Source organism: Podarcis pityusensis (assembly GCF_964106645.2).
Source record: "Podarcis pityusensis genome assembly, chromosome: 9".
NCBI classification, from domain to species: domain Eukaryota; kingdom Metazoa; phylum Chordata; class Lepidosauria; order Squamata; family Lacertidae; genus Podarcis; species Podarcis pityusensis.
Window position 1 is genome coordinate 64,434,449 of NC_138034.1, and position 20,314 is coordinate 64,454,762.

Below are 20,314 nucleotides of genomic sequence, written 5' to 3' on the forward strand. Positions count from 1 at the left end.
GTTTTCTTATACCCACATTTCCGTTTCCTAAGCTTCTCCTCAAAGGGCTCATGAACGGGAAGTGACGTAACACCCTGCACACACCTTCAATCACACACAAATAGCCCTCACAGCCTTTGCCTATTGGGGATTTTAAACTGCAACTGCCCTGATACAAATTACAACTGCCCTCCGCTGGGGCTGATGGGAGTTGTAGTCCAAGAGGGCACCGGTGCGGCGGAAGGCCGCCGTAATGCCATGTCCTATACAATAGCCGTTGAGGGGGAAGGCGGAGCTCCTCGGGTCAACTATATCTCTTCCTTTCCCCCTCTTTCTATAGCAGTTGGAATCGCCCTCCCAGGGGCAAGAACGCGGCTGTGAGGCGAGCTGGGCGGTTCCATTTGTGTCCAGAGGGGTGAAGGCAAACGGGAGGTGATGGAGCCGGGGCTTACCCTCACGGGAAACGGCTCTCTCCTTCTGCTCCTCCGCCGCCCGCCCGCCCGGTGCCGGCTTGGCGGGGGAGCCCGGTGCTAGGCTATGCCGCTGCCCGATGGAGGGCGACGGGGTCGCTGTGAGGAGGGCGCGGGAGCGGCGGCAGAAAAGGCAGCGGTCGGGAGCCGAGCCTGCCGAAGAAAAGGGGAGCTGCAGCCGGACTTCCTCCCGCTCCCCGCCGGCTCCCAAGAAGCTGAGCACCGGGGAAGCGGAGGATGAGGTACCCACATTGACTCTGGGCCCCATCCTCCTCTCAGACCACAGATCCATCGAGCTCAGTATTGCCTACACGGGCTGGCAGCATCTCCAGGGTTGCAAGCCTATGCCCTTAAAGAACAGCCGCGGGGGATTTGAACCTGGGACCTTGTGCTGCCAATAATAATAATAATAATATATTATTTATACCCCACCCATCTGGCTGGGTCCACCCAGCCACTCTGGGCGGCTTCCAACAAAATATTAAAATACAATGGTCTGTTAAACATTAAAAGCTTCCCTAAACAGGGCTGCCTTCAGATGTCTTCTAAAAGTATGGTAGTTGTTGTTCTCTTTGACATCTGGTGGGAGGGCTTTCCACAGGGCGGGTGCCACTACCGAGAAGGCCCTCTGCCTGGTTCCCTGTAACTTGGCTTGTTGCAGCGAGGGAACCACCAGAAGGCCCTCGGCACTAGACTTCAGTGTCCGGGCAGAACGATGGGGGTGGAGACGCTCCTTCATATATACTGGACCGAGGCCGTTTAGGGCTTTAAAGGTCAGCACCAACACTTTGAAATGTGCTCGGAAACGTACTGGGAGCCAGTGTAGGTCTTTCAAGACTGGTGTTATATGGTCTCAGCGGCCGCTCCCAATCACCAGTCTAGCTGCCGCATTCTGGATTAGTTGTAGTTTCCGGGTCACCTTCAAAGGCAGCCCCACGTAGAGCGCATTGCAGTAGTCCAAGCAAGCGATAACTAGAGCATGCACCACTCTGGCGAGACAGTCTGCGGGCAGGTTGCCTCAGCCTGCGTACCAGATGGAGCTAATAAACAGCTGCCCTGGACACAGAATTGACCTGTGCCTCCATGGACAGCTGTGAGTCCAGAATGACTCCCAGGCTGCGCAGCTGGTCCTTCAGGGGCACAGTTACCCCATTCAGGACCAGGGAATCCTCCACACCCGCCTGCGTCCTGTCCCCCCCAAAACAGTACTTCTGTCTTGTCAGGCTTCAACCTCAATCTGTTAGCCGCCATCCATCCTCCAACCGCCTCCAGACACTCACACAGGATCTTCACCGCCTTCACTGGTTCCGATTTGAAAGAGAGGTAGAGCTGGGTATCATCCGCATACTGATGAACACCCAGCCCAAACTCCCTGATGATCTCTCCCAGTGGCTGCATGTAGATGTTGAAAAGCATGGGGGAGAGGACAGAACTCTGAGGCACCCCACAAGTGGGAGCCCCACTAAGCTGCAGCCCTTCCCCTGTGGGCTTAGGAGCAGAGGGATTTATCTGCCTGTCTGTCATGCTCAATATTACCTTCACCCACCAGTACTGGCTTTCCAAGGTTTCCAAGCCCTCCCTGGGATTTGAACCTGAGACCACCTGCATGCAAAAGGAGATGCTCCCTGCTGCCTTTCACAGAGTATACTCAAGACTTCAGGGATAATTCCCACCCAGCGCAATGCACCTGTTAGGCGCAGCGGCACTGTGGTTGGAAGTATGAATTCTTGTGCTGTCAGTGCATGTGGCCCTTCGCAGAAGTGCAGCAGGAAGGGGTGGCCCTCGTGGGATTTGGCAAGGGGGAGCCCAGCCGAGGAGGTGGATCTGCTGTGTTGTCTTCCTGTTTGCTTTTCTGGGATGTTTCCCCAGAGGGCAAGGGCCATTGCTCAGTGGTACAGCATCTGCTCTGCATGCAGACTTCAATCTTTTGACATCTCCAGGTGGAGCTGGGAAGGGCTTCTTTCTGAAATCTTGGATAGCCACTGCCTTTCAGTTGTAATACTGAATTGCCAAGGGACTGCAATTCAGTATGAGCCAGCTTCCAATGTAGAAAGGAATCCAGAGTAATGTTTTCCAAGCCCTTCCCGCTCTGTGAGACTTGTAAAGAAATTTTGACAACAGTGATTGTGGAGGCTAATTGGCTTTTTGGCAGATGAAACAAACCTATGCTGTGCATTTTACTGTTGGAGTGAATTTTAGATGAATTTTGTCAGTGTTTGAACCAGAGTCACATTTCATTGTCCTGTAAATCTTAGTAGAACTGCCATCATTTTTATGCTCTTCTAAAAATAACCTGAAGCAAGCTAAACAGAGGAAGCTTTTAAAGCATGAGACAGGGAAAGTTTCGCTGTTTAATTTCCCACTTTTGAATGCTGTTAATGACACAGAGCCAATAACAATAACTTGTCTCATGCAAAATCTCATTAGATGGTCCTTGATAAATTATGTCTTAGTTCACCTTCTGAACAGTGAGAATAATATTACTCTTCTACCTTAATAGATTGCCATAAGGGTTATTGAGATAATGTGTCTGAAGTGCATTAAACTCTCTAAGGTAATGTAAATGCTAAATATTATAAAAACTCATTCGGATTTTTATTTCTTGCAGTATCTTGACAGTGAAGTTGAATTGTTTGGGGATTATGACAGTTTTTCTGGCAACAACTCTTTGTTAGCTGAAGTACATGACCTAGAGCAAAGATGCATGAAGTCCACTGATGGTGTCCTGGATATTAAAAACCTAGATTGCAATACTTATGTCGAGCCAGTATGTGGAGATGTTCAGCTCCAAAATGCTAAGAATATAGAACAGATATTGCCAATTCCAGAATCAACCACCGACTCCAGAAGCAGAAGAAAATATGATTTTTTAAGCACTATGAAAGAGCAGAAGGATAGCAGTCTAGATCCTCATGGTGATAGTCTAGAAAACCTGCCATCATCACAGCTTTTATTTCTTGAACAATCAGAGGAATGCTTGATTCATCCTCACAAAGTGGCAAATGTAAAAGAAAGAGCCTATCACCAGAATCAAAGTCCTGATAAGATATCAGATGTACCTCATTGTCATGATACAGACAATGTTAAAAAAGATAGTGAACCATCTACAAGTTCTTTGTCTGAACCAAGGAGGAGGAGTCTCAAAGATCATCTCAAAAGTGCAATGACTGAAAATGCAAGAGCTCCTGCTTCACTGGTGTCTAAAAGCAAACAACTCAAAGAGGCTGTTGTATCTGAAGAGATTGGGGTTGCTGAGAGAACTCACAGTGCTTCCTTTGTTGACATTGGTCCATTTTATGGATTGCCAACCAAGGTCAAGGAGCTGCTAGCAGAGTTCAGAGGAATTGACAAACTTTATGGTAATACCACTGTACTGCTTGTTGTAGTATTAAATTCTGTGCTAATCATAGAGTTGGAAGGGACCCTGAGGATAATCTAGTCCAACCCCCTGCAATGCAGAAATACGCAGTTGTCCCATATGGGGATTGAACCTGTAACCTTGGAATTATCAGCACCATCCTCTAACAAACTGACCAATAATGATCCTGTTTAGTGAACAATTTGCAGAATTCCAAAAGACTCTTATTTTGATCTTTAATCACTGAATAGAAGGGTAACACCTGTCTTCTTATTTTTACAGACTGGCAGCATGCTTGTTTAACGTTAGAATCCCTGCAGCAGAGAAAGAATTTAATATACTCTTTGCCAACCAGCGGTGGAAAAACACTTGTAGCTGAAATTTTAATTCTTCAAGAATTACTCTGCAAACAAATGGATGTTTTAATGATCCTACCATACGTGGCTATAGTCCAGGAGAAGGTGTGGAAATAATAGGCTTTTTATCCTTATGCATCCTTGTAGTATACTTCAACTTTTTTGCATAAATTTCTGAAAGTGATGGGCTGCAACCCTGTGCACACTTAATTGGGAGTTCCAAAATCCATTTTAGGATGATCAGGCCAATAAAAATGCCCCCAAATAGTGTGCAAGCTTTCTCCAGTACTCTTAATCAGGCTAGTGATAAACAAAACGAGTGGGAGAGGGGGAAATACTGTATTTTTCATTCTATAGGACCTGACCATAAGACACACCTAGTTTTTAGAGGAGGAAAACAAGAATAAAAAATATTCTGAATCAAATGTTGAAGAGGCTTTGTGCAGCTCTCCCTCTTGCTGTTCAGGCTTCAGCGATAGCTTTGCAGCCTGCATTCGCTCCATAAGACGCACACACATTTCCCCTTACTTTTAGGAGGGGAAAAGTGTGTCTTATAGAGCGAAAAATATGGTAACTGGCTGGTGGTTAAATGGCGGGCGTCTGCATGTGATCAGTCTAAAGATGAAGTGTGGGAGCCGTAGGGAGCAGATAATTAAAGGAAGCTGTTTTAAAGCTCTTTTATGCAGGTAGGTCTCCTTAACTGGAATTACTGAATTCTGTGGGATTCACTTCTGAGGAAATGAGCACAGCACTGGACAGGCATTCTTCATTTGACAGTTGATATTTTACTTACTGATTTTGAGATGTAGTGCCACTGAACCCTTATAAAAATAGCTGTGAAATAAAGCTTGCCTGCAGCAGCTGGTCTCTATTATAAGCTGCTTGCAAACATGTTACTGGTATAAAATTTTGATAATACTTGTAAAAAAAGAATTCTCAGTTGTGTTTTTATTGTTTATTTATTGCATATGGTAGGTTGCTGGTTTGTCGGGTTTTGGAATGGAACTAGGTTTTCTGGTTGAAGAATATGCAGGAAGTAGAGGAAGGATTCCTCCAATCAAAAGAAGGCTTAAGAAATCTCTGTACATTGCTACTATTGAAAGAGGGCACACCCTAGTGAATTCCTTGATCGAAACCGAGCGAATTGGTGACCTGGGTCTAGTTGTGGTTGATGAGGTTTGTTATAAAACTCCTGAAACTATTTTAAAATGCTTTTAATTTATTTATAAATTCAAACTTGTTTGTAGAAGTTGCACTGTGCTACTTATTTATATTAATGGGCACTTGTCTTTTTAAATAATCCCTAATTGGTTGAAATATATTCAAGATTCTGTATTGGTAACTAGTAATATTACACATACTTGGATTCAATTGTAACCAACACAAAATATAAAAATGTGTTTTAAGACTGACATTAATTGGTCTCCCCACACTATGCCAGAGAACCAAGCCTATAGCTTTAAAGAGGGAGGTGGGTCAAAATGCAGCACGTATACCAAAGAAATCTGATCTCCATTTTAACGTTCATAGTGTTCTTGGGTTCTGATTCTTTCCTACTCTCATAATCTCTTTACACCTTTCTTTAATTGAAGTTGCACATGGTTGGAGAAGGAAGTCGTGGGGCTGTTCTAGAAATGACTCTTGCAAAGATTCTTTATACAAGCAGTAAGTAATTTCTGCACGTCTTGGACTCAAATAATAGCTACATCAATTGTGCCGTTTCTAAAAACGTATGTAATTTGTCTGTGTAATAGTATATTTCAACATGTAAAGTGTTTTAAATGCTTATTTTTCATCTCAAGCCCCCAGAGCCCAGGAAGCATAAAATATATTCCACTTGTATTGTTTTGTATTTTTTATTTGTATTTAATTCTTAATTTTTGTGAGCCACTCAGAGAGCATGTTAGTTGGCAGCTGTTAGCTATACAAAATAAAACATCAAATAACACTGGCAACATGAAGTTTAAAATTATTTCAAGATGGTAAAGAGAAATACAAATTAAACAAATCAAGTAGCCTATTTGTATATACTGAGGTTTGTTTTGTTCACTTTTTCTTTTTCCCCCCAAAATTATATTGATTTTCCAAATGTTTTTTAAACAAACAAATAAATAAATAAACATAAATCTCTACCGTATTTAAACCAAACTTAGTAACGTTGTTAAGTGACTTCCTCGTATCCCCCTGGTTGAATTTCAGTGTATATCATTTTAATGGTTTTCCAAAACTACTATTCTTATAAAATTAACTTAATCACTTAACATCTTTTTGTTTTCCTTTCCAATTCAGTATTAAACATACTAATTCATCCCATTACCTGATTAAATCCTAAGCCTATCTGTATTTGCAAGCTTCTCCAATTAATTTAACTTAACATATTTAACTAAATAGTCTTTAAATTTCGTCCATTCTTCTTGGTAATCCTCCTCCTTCTGGTCACAAACTCTTCCAGTCAGGTCGGCTAGCTCCAAAAAGTCCATCGTCTTCATCTGCCAATCTTCCACTGTTGGTACTTCTTGTGTTTTCCACTTGTTAGCTAATAAAATTCGAGCAGCAGTTGTGGCATACAAAAATAATTTAACATCTTTCTTGGGCAATTCCAAACCTGTTATTCCAAGAAGAAAGGCCTCTGGTTTCTTAGTAAATGTATATTTCAACATTTTTTTCAATTCATTATAAATCTTCTCCCAGAAGTCTTTCACCTTGGGGCAGGTCCACCACATGTGATAAAAAGTACCCTCTTTATCTTTTGTTTTGTTCACCTTTTCAAGCTACACCCTAGGATGGAGGGAGCATGGGAGGCAACAGGCTATGTAGCAAGGAGAGCTCTTTCCTTCAACAGAAAGGTACGGCCATGGGTCTTAGGAAGAACAGCCACTGCTGCCTGAGGCAGCTGCCTCACTCTGCCTCATGATAGGGATAGCTCTGTTTTGTCTGCTTATTTTGGCAGCAAGTCCCACTGATTTCCACTGAAATTATTCCCCAGTTAATCTGAATACCGTATTTTTTGCTCTATAACACACACCAGACTATAACACGCACGTAGTTTTTAGAGGAGGAAAACAAGAAAAAAAATATTCTAAACGAAATAGTGGATATATGATTTTTGTGGTTCATGCTGTGGCCACAGACATGTGATCTGACAGTGAGTTTGGAGTAGCCCAATGCAAAAATCCTGAGGATCCATGTGGATCCATGCTTTGTAACCACGGAGGAGGGAAGGAAGGGGAACCGTAGATCCTCCGCTCACGAGTGCAGCAGATCCCCCCCCCCCCGCCACCCGCAGGCATTCGCTCCATAACGCGCACAGACATTTCCCCTTACTTTCTAGGAGGAAAAAAGTGAGTGTTATGGTGCAAAAAATACGGTACCATTGCAGCCTCAGATATACAAATACTTTATTATGTAACTGTAGACTTAGGAAGTTTTGCCACCTCAGCTTAGAGTTATCCAGGGCTGCATTTTGTGGGTCAGTCTTAACAATATCCAGTGCAATTAGTCAAAAAGGGTGATTATGAGGTTGATGCTGCTCTTGCTATTTATCTAATGAAGAAAGTGATTGTCTTGTTCTATTTGAAATATGGGATACTATGACTTTCTTTACTATTCTTCTATGATACATTGAGGGTAATATTTCAAAGTATGTTGCTATATTTTGTATAGAAACCACTCAGATCATTGGAATGAGTGCAACTTTAAATAACGTTGGAGATCTGCAGCAATTCCTGAAAGCGGAATATTACACCAGTAATTTCAGACCAGTATGTATTTGACTAGAGAACTTGTTGACTTTCTTAGAGGTAAATGTTGCATATTGACCATTTTGAACTAACTGAAGGGATGAGAAGGCATTTTTCCTTTCTGAGCTTTTTAGGCATTTAATTTGGTGAAAAGTGGTATTTGTTGTTTTTTCCAGGCATTTAATTTGACAGTGAACATAGCATTCATTATTAGCCTTTCAAATGTTTAGCTTTATATGGTCAAATTTCTTTAAAATATGTTACCTTCTAATCACTATTGTGGCAAAGATGAGTTTACGGATTCCTCTTTGTAAAACAAGTCATAAGGAAAATACCTTACAAAACGTAAAAGCCACAGACACCATAATTCAAGAAAGTGTTTCAATTTACAGTATTTGTGATTTTTAGGAAAGGCAAAAAGAATAATGCATATTTTTTTTTAAGAAAAAAAATAAGCTACTCTTCTCTTTTCAAATGCCTTCCACATTACATCCGCAGTATGGCTTTTTCTCAATAGAAGTCATAATCTAATTATTCTATGTACATTTGAAAAAATATAGGTCGAACTGAAAGAATATGTAAAAATACGAGACACGATCTATGAAGTTGATAACAAAGCGGAAGATGGCTTTAGATTTTCACGTCTTCTTAATTTCAAGGTAATGTCAATAAGCATTAAAAGTTTTTCTTTAACATTTATCCATAGCCAGTTAAAGTAATATGCTTCAACATGTTCTTCCTTGTGTCTAACAAAAACAACTGGCTCTAAAAATGCAAATCAGTCTAGATAGTAGTAGTAGTAGTAGTAGTAATAGAATTGCTTACTTTGTTTACAGATAATGTTTGATATGTGTGTATTTTACCAGCAGAGAATGTATGGTCCGGATTCTAGTATCCTTAGGTGGGGGATACTAAAATGACAAAAGAAATGGATGCTATTTTTGTATTATTATTTTTTCATTTAAAGCAACAATTTAAAATGGAGGCTTCAGTCATGGATAAGTTTGTAACGTCAAATACATTGAAGTTTTGTTTGAATATTTTGATTACCGGTAACTGAGGCACAACAAAGTTATCCAGAACAGAAACAAAACTGTGTTATCTTTTAGTATTCTACTGGTCTGCAGAAGACTGACCCTGATCACCTTATTGCACTGGTGACGGAAGTTATTCCAAAGTACTCCTGCCTTGTCTTCTGTCCCACTAAAAAGAACTGTGAAAACGTAGCAGAAATGATTTGCAAGCACTTGAACAGGTATGCTTCCTGGATGCAATATACTTACTTGATTGGCATGTTTACAATTAACCTCGGAATTTACTAATGTTGATGCAGAGGCCTGTTTCTTCCCTTTGCAAGCAGAGTGATCAGAATGGTATGCATTGATCAAACAGGATCATGTATAACCCTGTAGGATTATATCTGCAGCTTAAGCAAACTGTTGAGTACTGCAGGGTGTGATGGTACTATTGTGTCCAGAATAACAACCTTTGAAGTACCATATAATTCTGTGTTGTGGCAGCAATGTTGATGGAGAAAGGGAGAGACTATGAATAATTTAGCACTGTGTGACACATAATAAATAAATAAGTAAATTTTTATTTATACCCTGCCCTTCCCGGTTCAGAAAACCGGGCTCAGGGCAGCTAACAACAAATTTAAAACACTTAATTGATGCAACAGAAAACAGCATAAAATACAGTATAAAACGTGAATAACAATAAATTCAGAATTCAAAAATCAATTTAGGGGGGAAATCCATCCAATAAACATTATATGATCACCAGGGCTAGCTGGCTAAATTAGTCCTATTTGGGCCAGCAAGGAGACCAGGGGAGAATTAGCTGTGGGATCCCAGAGCGGGTAATCTTCATAAAAGGGGGAGGGGGAGGGAAGGAAGGGGAATAAAAGATCAGGCTAAGTTCAAATTGAAAGTCAGGCGGAATAGCCAAGATGGTTGGTATGCAAACATAATCTAAGTGTACTTTTCTTTCCTAGAGACTATAAAAAGTTGAAGGAGAAAGAAAAACGCGATCTTCTTACAGATTTGAGAAACATCTGCAATGGAAGACTTTGCCCAGTACTGAAGCAAACAATTCCATATGGAATCTCCTATCACCATAGTGGCCTTACCAGTGAGGAAAGAAAACGAATAGAGGAAGCTTACTCTTCAGGAATCCTCTGTCTCCTTACCTGCACCTCTACCCTTGCTGCTGGGGTTAACTTGCCAGCTCGAAGGTTAATCTTTAAGAAATGTTGCGTCTTTCTGTTTTTATCATGTGGAGCATGGAACAGATTTTAACATTTCCTTCACTCAGGAGCATGAAGCCAGAGGCAGGGGTCCAGCAGGGCATCGGAAGCTGACCAGAAAACGAGAGCTCAGGGACCTTTTCCTGACGTGCTAGCATTCTGTATGCAGGGAAATGTTTTTACATAGAACATTTTGTCCTCTGAGCCCCCTTCCCTCCTCCCATACACAAAAGAAATGCAGGAGTCTGAAGTGATAATTTGCAGAGACAGATTTACCCCCTTATTTGTTGTTGGTATGTACTAGGCCTGCGTTCAGGGTCTGGTGTGAAGATGCTCTGTAGTTCCTATTGCATGGGCTCACGTATGACCAGTATAGTACTAGAGATAGCGAGCAACTTCCCTTTCCAGTCTCATTTCACTCTTCAATGATTCCTCCTTGAAGCACTTCTGGCCATGATGAAGAAGGAACGGAATTTGCAGGATTAGTCTTGATGATTTTAGTGTCCCTTAAGGAACTGTTCAGGTGTTTCCTTTGCTGCTCAGCTGCTGCCTACTCATTAATTCTGAGGATAGCTCAGTCGGTAGAGCATGAGACTTAATCTCAGAATTGTGGGTTTGAGCCCTATGTTGGACAAATCGTGCATCGCAAGGGGATTGGACTAGATGACCCTCTTGGTTCCTTCAAACTACAAAATTCTATGATTAAATCTAAATCAAGTTACAGTACTTGGATGTAGCATACTTGTCTTTTGGTCTAACTATTCTTGATTCTCTCAGTAGCAGCAGGCAGAGAACATAACGGAATTCTAGAGTTTGGCTATTAAGGATACTGTTGCTGTGTCCCCTGTTGCATGCAGTGTTGGCCAGATTCTTACATGCCTTTAGAGCATATTTCAGAAATAAAAGGTGCTCCAAAGTCAAAAGTTGCTGTGGTGTAAAAATTTGTATAACTGTATGCACTGTAACAATTCTGAGGAATGTTGGGGTTCCAACAATCTGATGCATTTTGCTTTCTTCATTTTAGTAATACTTTTAAAAAAAATCAAATTCTTTGAACATTATATACGATAATTAAAACACATTCTCAATGTTTCCACAGGGTCATTTTAAGAGCTCCATATGTTGCAACAGAATTCATGAAGAAAAACCAATATAAACAGATGATAGGCAGAGCTGGCCGTGCCGGTATTGACAAAGCTGGTGAAAGCATTCTTATCGCGCAAGAGAAAGACCGGAATCTGGTAACTTAAGCAAAAAAAATTTGATTTTCACACTTATCAGTATAAGTCAATTGCGTAATATGGGGTGATGGTCAAATTTTTAAATGTAAGCGTGCTCTGAAATAATTTGATCATCCTTTTAGGAAGTATATTTAAAGGCCCTTTTTCTTTTATTATATGTTAAGCAAGGCCAGTACCTCATCTTGAAAACCAATGATATCTCATCATAAAATAGCATCACCACCCAGTAACATAACATACTGACTTTAGAAAATGTTTTATAAGATAAACTGCCTGCCTGCATGGGCTTTGGGTAGATAGCATTCTAAAACAAAAATGTGATATATGAAAAAATAAAATACTGATTATAAATCCACATATTTAAAATATGAAACATAGGCATTGTTAAGGTATATACAGCTGAAATAATTGCTTTCTTATCTGTTAAACAAATGCCAAATTGTAGTCTTAAGTCACCACTGAAAAAGGCTCAGTGTCGTATTCAGCTAAGTTCTACATTGAGTAAACTCACTGAAATTACTGAACACAAGTTAATCATGTCCATTAACTTCGATGCATCTACTCTGAGTAGGACTAGCATTGAAAACTATCCCCAGTAAATTTGAAGAGGAATAGATCTGTAGATCTGGGAAGCATCCTCTGAGAATAGCTCTGTTCTGTATCCTTTTTGTTTGTTTTTATTTAAAACTTTTATAACTTTCCAAAATAGCTCAAGACAGATTACAACCAGCATTTAAAGCTGTAGTCAAGCAGAGCAAACCCACAATTTTTAAAATGCAAATGCAACAGCAGAAGACAGGGCAAACTATCATACATCCTAAAAACTCAAAAGGAGTTGTAAAGAGCCAAGAGCTGTTACTGCCCAAAGGTTTCATTAATAGATGGACATTATATAGTTACAGCCACTCCCCGAGAAAGAGGTCATTCCATAAGCACGAAGTTTCGGAGAAGATGCTACTCCTAGCTGCAAATGACTTGATTTGTAAGGCATTACAGAACAGGGCAGTTGATTCACAGTTAATGCAGTGGTTAAAGCAGTGCAGATCTTGGGGAGATCTTGTTAGGACATAATGGAGAAGATAATCTTTTAGGAACATTAGGTACAAATAAGCCATATTTTATAATTTGCATTCACATAGCTGTTGCTCTTTTTTTAAGGTTCAAAAGTTAGTATACAGCCCTCTGGAAAGCTGTTACAGCAATCTCCTGCTTGAGTTCAACAAGGGTATCCGGAGTTTAATCTTATCATTGGTTGGATTAAAGGTAATTTTGAAACCTTAAAACTGGTTGATTGTATTAAGAAGACTGATTGGGGGAGGGAAAGTTTCAGGTAGAATAACGAAACACCAAACTCTTTTTTTTTTAGTATTTTTTAGTCTTTGTATACTCTCGTTTGTCCTGTTGTGTTCCACTACAGATAGCAACCAGTCCTGAAGAGGTTTTCCAGTTCATGCAACTAACCTTGTTTAGTGTCCAGCCACAGCTTCTGCCTGAAGGAAAGAGCCTCCGGGATGTAACTACGGAAGTATTGCAAGGGCTGAAACAAAATGGACTCCTAAAAGATAATACAAGCTGCGATGGTGGACAAATTCTAGTTATCACTAGGTTGGGTCAAGCCACTTACAAAGGTATAAAACCTCCCTCTGGGATCTATTAAAATACAGTCACGCAAGGCCAGTCTTACCAGCAGGCAGAATGAAGTGGCTACCTTGAATCGGATTCTGACTGCAATTAGGGGGCAGGAAATCTCCATAATTTTAATTTATAGCTACAGATAGCGACCATTTTGTGTGCATCTGCTGATGCACGGGACCCGGAAGAGGGAAGAATGGGGCAGGTTGGGCTTATGCTCACTCTGCCAACGCATGCAGGGACAAAAAATGGACCCTCCATGCAAAATGGTTGCTGCCTGTATCTTTTTCTGAAGTGAAAAGGGATTTGATTCGATTCGATTCGATTTTCACCTCACTCATCAAAATGTCTTAGCCTGGCCAAGATGGATCTCAGTTCCCAGCTCAACTACTGATTTTGTATGGATGTATAAAAATAAATCCAGTATCTCTTTAGCTTCTCATTTCTGCCCCCCCCCCCCAAATATTATCCTCCTTTTGTAGTTTAATCACATTCAGACCTTGTCCGACTGTCAGATTGGGGTGGAAGGAAACATTAATAGGTAAAACATGTTCCTGGTGCGTATTGCAAGGGAACTGCAATTTCCCAGTACTCCACAAATTCAATCTGCATGTAAGCTACATGGATCAGACTTAAAAGCCTATCTCATCCAGCATTCTGTTCAGCAATCTTTTCAAGCAGAGCAGCCAACTAGATAGGTATGGGAAAGACAAAGCAACACTGTGTATTCTACAATGTCCATGATAGTGATGAGTTTAGTGTGGAATGTCATAGACATAAGGAAAGGCTACTTCCCCACAGAACTGATGCCCCCTTGAATCAAGGAAAGCTCTGCTGGACCTGGTTTGTGGGGATCAAATATGGAGTTTGAGGTGACAGCGCTTCCTGCTAAGAAGAGCAAGTGGTTTGCCACCCTGAAAGGGTAGTGAGCATTTAACAGTCTTCCAACGTGTTGACATGCTGAAATGTCTCATCAAATTCTGAAGATCAGATCTGTACAATGTGGGCCATTGTATGATGTCTACCTTTTTATTACATCTTAGGTTCTATCGATTTGGCGTACTGTGACACGCTCTATGCAGACTTGAAGAAAGGCCTTGAAGGGCTAATCCTTGAAAGTTGCCTACATTTAATCTACCTGACAACACCGTACAGTATGGTTTTGCAGTGTAGCCCAAACTGGATGATCTATTTTAGACAGGTAACCTTTTTTTTAAAAAAAACCAACTAGAAGATGATTTTTATATCTTTACATAGCATCCCTGGGAGCCTTCCTCTCTTTTTCTGAACTTAGCAAGCACAAGGCTCTCTTGTCAGCTTCAGTGGAACAGCTAGAGTTGTTCCTTGTGCACATGGAGTCTTAAATATCCTAGGGAATAAATTATGCTGAGATACATGCAGGATCCAGACCTTTTAACATTAAACTCCTGGGTTTTTCTTTTTGCATTTCTTTTTTCCTTTCTCCTCCTGTGATGAGGCTGCATTTTAATGTTTTAATGTTGTATTTTCATCTTGTTTTTTAAGTTGTATTCATTCAACTTGTTTTTTATTATTGGTTGTTAGCCGCCCTGAGCCCAGCCTTGGCTGGGGAGGGATTATTATTATTATTATTATTATTATTATTATTATTTGTTACAAGGCAGATATTGAAACTTATGTGCAGCTAGTGAATTTTTTGCAGTATACCTCAAGAGTGTTTTATCTGTTACACGTCTGAAGTTTTTCATTTCGCGTGCAGCATCTGCCTTTAGAAATTAACGTCACGGGGCTCTTCTTCCCATAGCCCAGCACGTGCATGATTTGAGTAACTTGCACCCAGGCAAGACAAGAGAACTCGGAGGGTTCATGGAGGGACCTCTCATTCCCAGAGATTCCCTACGGTGATGCAGTGTGCACATATCTCTGCTCTCATGCTAAGTTTGGGTGGTGGGAGGAGAACACTGTACAGTTGAGTCCAGTGCCACTCTCCTATGTCTCTCACAAGGCACAGAGCATGCCCTGTGTTTTCTGCAGAATGTAACTTTCCTTTAGATCTGAGATTAATTCTGCTTTTTAGTACAGTCAGCTAAGTCCAGCAGAACAACAAGTAGCAGAGATTGTTGGTGTTCCGGAGAGCTTTATTACCAAAAAGGCTTCTGGACAAGCTGTCAGAATGGTAAGAGGAAGATTTCTTATTTCAGGTGTCTAAAGATAACTGTGGGAATGGATTATCCATCAAAATTGTGAATTCAGGGGAGCTTCTGTGATTCCTTTCTTGGAGTTGGTCATAAACGATTGGATTAAAATTTTGAGTACCTTAACATTAAGTAGATCAGAAATTAGTTGCACATGAATGGCGGAAAAGCATCATATTAGAGTCATACTAAAGCTTATTTGTTGTCATATTTGGGACTACTTGTTTCTGAAATTCCTAGCTGGAAATTGTCTTGTGTGGCCTCTTATGTTGCATTTCATGGTTTAGATAGCCTCAGAAATGGATGAATTTAAAATTGTAAGAGTGTTCCACTATTTCAGATAACTTGAAAGATTCAAACAATTTTTCCATTGGATTGTGTCTTCAGTTTCTAATTATACTCCATATTCCTTTAGGATGTGGACATTGGCACAGCCAGTAGACTCTACTTGTCCTTGGTTCTTCATGCTTTGTTAAAAGTGAACAACGTATGGGAGGTGGCAGAAAAATTCAACATATCACGAGGATTCATTCAAACCCTTCTTAATTCAGCTGCTTCGTTCTCCTCCTCAGTTCTACATTTCTGTGAGGTAATGTATAGTAGCTGAATACTTCATTGATGGAACACAGAAATGTTGCTCAGAAACTTCTTTTACTTCAGATTTTCCAAATTGTTCACGCAGCTTCCCTTTCAAATTCCAGAACTGATTAAAGTTGCATTTCTTAAAAATAGTCCACATTCAGCACATTCTGTTTTACTTAACTTGCATGTGGAGAAGCTGAGAATAAATAACCAGTTCGTTGTGCTTTTATGACAGTATTTTCATACATGTTTCAATTAAAAAATCAATTTAAAAAGGACCACATTGAAATTAGTCAACTAGAAGCAAAGGATTTCTTGCTGTTAGCTCCTTCTATTGCTATTGAATCATTGCATTTTAAGATGGTACCCAAGGAATCTGTTCCAGTGACCTTCCACTGTTTCCTCTTCCAGAAATTTGGCAGGATTTTGGTAGACAATTTTTTGACAAAAATGGACAGACAAAAGTTTTTTTATTATTATTATTATTATTATTATTATACCCCGCCCATCTGGCAGGGTTTCCACAGCCACTCTGGGCGGCTTCCAACTGAATATTAAAAATACAATACAGCATCAAACATTAAAAACTTCCCTAAACAGGGCCGCCTTCAGATGTCTTTTAAAAGTAAGATAGTTGCTTATTGCCTTGACATCTGCTGGGAGGGCGTTCCACAGGGCAGGCGCCACTACCAAGAAGGCCCTCTGCCTGGTTCCCTGTAACCTCACTTCTCACCCTCAGAGCTAGACCTCAGTGTCCAGACTGAACGATGAGGGTTTCCTAACATTTTAAATTATGTTTTATTTTTACAGGAGCTGAATGAATTTTGGGTTTATAAAGCTCTCTTGACAGAACTTACCAAGAGACTAACTTACTGTGTTAAGGCAGAGCTTATCCCTCTTATGGAGGTGGCAGGAGTTTTAGAGGTCAGTATATGCGTAACAAACCAGAATAACTACAGTAATACCTCCGCGAACATCCACCTTGTCTAGCGTCCATTCCAGCAAACGTTCGTGGCAAACCTGGAAATACCGGTACCGGTTACTTCCGGGTTTGCCGCTCGCACATGCGCAGAAGCGCAAACCACTCCGCGCACATGCTCAGACGCGGCGCTTTGCCCTGCATCCTTTTTGGCTAGCAGCCAATGCTCCAGAACGGATCCCAGTCGCAAACAAGGTACGACTGTATTCTTTCACCAAACAAATCCAAGCAGAATTTAAAGATGGTTTGTAAAAAATCCCTCAAAGTAACTGTTACTACCTGAGATTGGTACAGCTTTCTCTTTTCCAGGGAAGCAGGGTTTTATTACCCAGCAAAAGAGCAGCACATTTGCAAGCTCTGAAAAAAATGTAATTCCTGCAGCAGAAGTTTCCTGCTTTGCATTCCTATGCTTCTGACCCCATCGCTCCAGCAAGTCTCATTTTGCCATGTTAGCTTTTGAGATGATGTTCCTTTGGGAGGGGTCAGTCCAGGAACAGATTTTTGCTGCTGTTTGATATGTCATAGTGAATGATTGCGGTTTTTGCTGAGGAAGTTATTCAAACTCTGTGTTCTTTTGGTTATTTTATGCACCATTAATTGTAGCTGCACAGCTGTCAACACCACCCTGGGATACATATTTAAAAGGGTGTATAGAAATGCACTAAGTAAAAGGGGTGTCTTGGAATTGTAAATTGTGTACCATTGCAGTATGATTGTGGAGTATGGGTTGCAAAGCACCCTGAGCAGCAAATACATCTTCAGTACAAGATGGAGGACAAAATAAACTTGGCCAATGGAGCCAAAGTTCTCTGGTGTCATTTTTTATGAAAGTATTTTTATGGAAATTGACTAGACAGACTGGAGATGGCCCTGAACTGAGCTTTCTAAAGTTGAAAGCTTTCCTCAGTAAGTTTTGTTGTTAAATAGACCTACTGCATCATCTCTATACAGGAGTGATATTGCAACCCCACATAAAATGCTGGATTGAAAAGCTAAAAGCTTAGTGGCTGGTGCAATATTTTAAATATCTTCTTAGTACAGGTGTATGTGCTCAAAATACAAACCACAAAGCATTCGTACATGGGAATAACAATAAATATCTAAATATATCTAGATATCTAAAGGCAGCCCTGTTTAGGGAAGCTTTTAATGTTTAATAGGTTATTGTATTTTAGTGTTTTGTTGGAAGCTGCCCAGAGTGGCTGGGGGGACCCAGCCAGATGGGCGGGGTATAAATAATATATTATTATTATTAAAATATTTCCAAAAGCCCTGAATTTTAAACAAACACGTTTGATTCTGTGTTTATCATAGTCCCCAATAAAACTTACTGAGGCTAGTGTGCGTTGAGGTGGTGAAAGATCTTGATCAATATACAGAGCTAATATACAAAAAGGGCTGTTTTGATGAAAGATTTAGTGATCAGAAACGGTAGCTAGAAATATGACAGGTTGGTAGAGACTAGAGGTTTGGTGGTGGTGATGAATAGATTTGTTGCCACCTCTTTTTTTTAATTAGCCTTTTGTCCACTTTCTCAGGCTCGAGCCAAGCAACTCTACAACTCAGGTTATAAAACTTTAGCACACTTGGCTAATGCAAATCCAGACGTCCTGGTGAAGACTATTGAGCATTTGTCCAGAAGCCAAGCTAGGCAAATAGTTTCATCTGCAAAGGCAAGTAAAATTTTTGAAAAGCATCGACAGGAATGGGGATGAAAATTGTGAATCTTAATGGGGAACGGTCTAATCTGCACATTTTCAAACCAATATGCCAACCGAGACACAATTATCCTTCTAAATTTGCACTTCTCTGAATTTTGCGATGCAGTTCTCTAACCAGAAATTGGGGGAAGGTGCCTAAAAATGAGCGTCTGCTTTTTGCATAGGACTGAATGCTCTTGTGCTCGGATCCGACTTGCTGGTTTCTCCACAGGCATCTGTTTGGCCACTGTAAGAACAGGATGCTGGACTAGATGGGCCACTGGCCTGATCCAGCAGGCTCTTCTTAAGTCATTATGAACAGTAAGCTTTCACTAAAATGGGAGAAAGTAAAGAGATATAGTTGGAGATGCCGTAAGAGTGAGGGTCAAGTCTAGCCCTTGGTCCTGGAGACCATAGCCACTGAGAATCAAGCCCTGCCCTTTCATCTGCATAACCCCTTTCTTGGTTCTGTATTTGTTTTGGCTTTTACCAATAGGTGCCAGCATGTTGGAAACTGGCATGTGTGAGTGTGTGATACAGGCTTTATAGGGATCAGACTGGTCATGTCTTTGTGAGTCTCTTTCCGCTACAGGAGAATGAAATATACATCATCCTGAGAACTGTCAACTCCCCCCCCCCATGCATTCAGAAATGTTTCTTATACTGTATCAGGTTTATTTGACTTTACATGGTTGTTTTTGGATGCAGATGCTCCTGACTGAAAAGGCCGAGGCATTACAAGAAGAAGTGGAAGAGTTACTGAGAATACCTGAAGACATTACTTGAGGCTTCCTAATCACTCTAGCATGTGAATCAAGAATCAAACAATTATTTTTCTACCCTAATTATTTATAGTTTGCTATACATGTACCTGAGCTTATTTCACTATTAATAAAAGCTCCAAAAAAAATTCTCTATACTTCCTGCTCAGTACATTATGAAACTGATGTTCTTTGGCAAAGCTGAAATTTATTTATCATCTTTCACACCTCTTATTATCATTAGTGGCATCATCATTTGCTATGGATATATGCTTATTTCTGTTATAAAGTGCTTCTTTTCTTTTTGAAAATCATTTTTGCTTCGTCTCTGTAAACAATGCCTTTCATAAGGCCACATTAGGAAATTAGAACGGGATTGTGGTTCTGAAGCAAAGATCAATTTCTTGGGCTACTCAGAACATAAAAATTGTATAGACCTAATCATGATTTGCCAGCACTGAAGAAACTATCCAATAAACATGCCTCTTTAATACCTGGATTACAAAATCATTATGAATTATGATTTATTGATTTTGGATTAATAAAAGTTACTATTTTAAAATATACTTTGGTATATTAGACAATAATCTTATGCACATAGTGAGAGTTATTCTGCGTAAACATGTATAGAGCTGTACCTACATGTCCCTATGGCATGTTCTAGGGGCTGGGATTTCTGCATTGCAGGGCGTTGGATTAGATGACCCTTGGCATCTTCACTATCTTTCAGAGAGTGCTGAGGATGCCCCTCTTTAACCTGTCCTGTGATATCTCAGGTGTGTGTTTTCAGAATCCACCCTATTCCGACTACAGTTTTGTAATTCTGTGGTTCTATGTCCCACCATGGCACATTGACAAGATGCCAAAACAGACAACAAAAAATCTCACAGGTTGGTGAATGTATATTTCACTCTCTTTTAATGTGTCTGTAGTGTAGTAACAAATGGAACTCTTGTGTCTATACTACAGCATTCCCACTGCAGCTTCCACTTATTGGGGAACAAACCCTATGGGCCTTTTGTAACTTATTCCACGAGGCAAACTGCTTTGGTCAAGGGACCAGAGAGGAGGGGACAGGAAAACTGCTTCAAGTA

At 40.5% G+C, this 20,314-nt stretch overlaps 1 protein-coding gene across 2 annotated transcripts; it reads left to right on the forward strand.

Moving 5' to 3' along the window:
• The first annotated feature begins 81 nt into the window (after positions 1-81).
• HELQ (helicase, POLQ like) lies at positions 82-19,786 on the forward strand. Of its 2 annotated transcripts, XM_081020722.1 has the most exons (18): positions 87-691; positions 3,058-3,808; positions 4,090-4,268; positions 5,139-5,339; positions 5,756-5,828; positions 7,827-7,924; positions 8,464-8,562; positions 9,013-9,158; positions 9,900-10,139; positions 11,251-11,392; positions 12,551-12,655; positions 12,810-13,020; positions 14,068-14,225; positions 15,081-15,179; positions 15,614-15,787; positions 16,591-16,704; positions 18,298-18,432; positions 19,168-19,786. In XM_081020722.1, exons 1-18 carry the CDS (start codon positions 530-532, stop codon positions 19,243-19,245), a joined length of 3,165 nt encoding a protein of 1,054 aa, XP_080876848.1. In that variant the 5' UTR covers positions 87-529; the 3' UTR covers positions 19,246-19,786. The 2 variants fall into 2 exon arrangements, with proteins under 2 accessions (XP_080876849.1, XP_080876848.1); XM_081020723.1 differs by lacking the exons at positions 16,591-16,704; positions 18,298-18,432; positions 19,168-19,786 and having other exon boundaries at positions 82-691; positions 15,086-15,179; positions 15,614-15,781.
• The last annotated feature ends 528 nt before the right edge of the window (positions 19,787-20,314 follow it).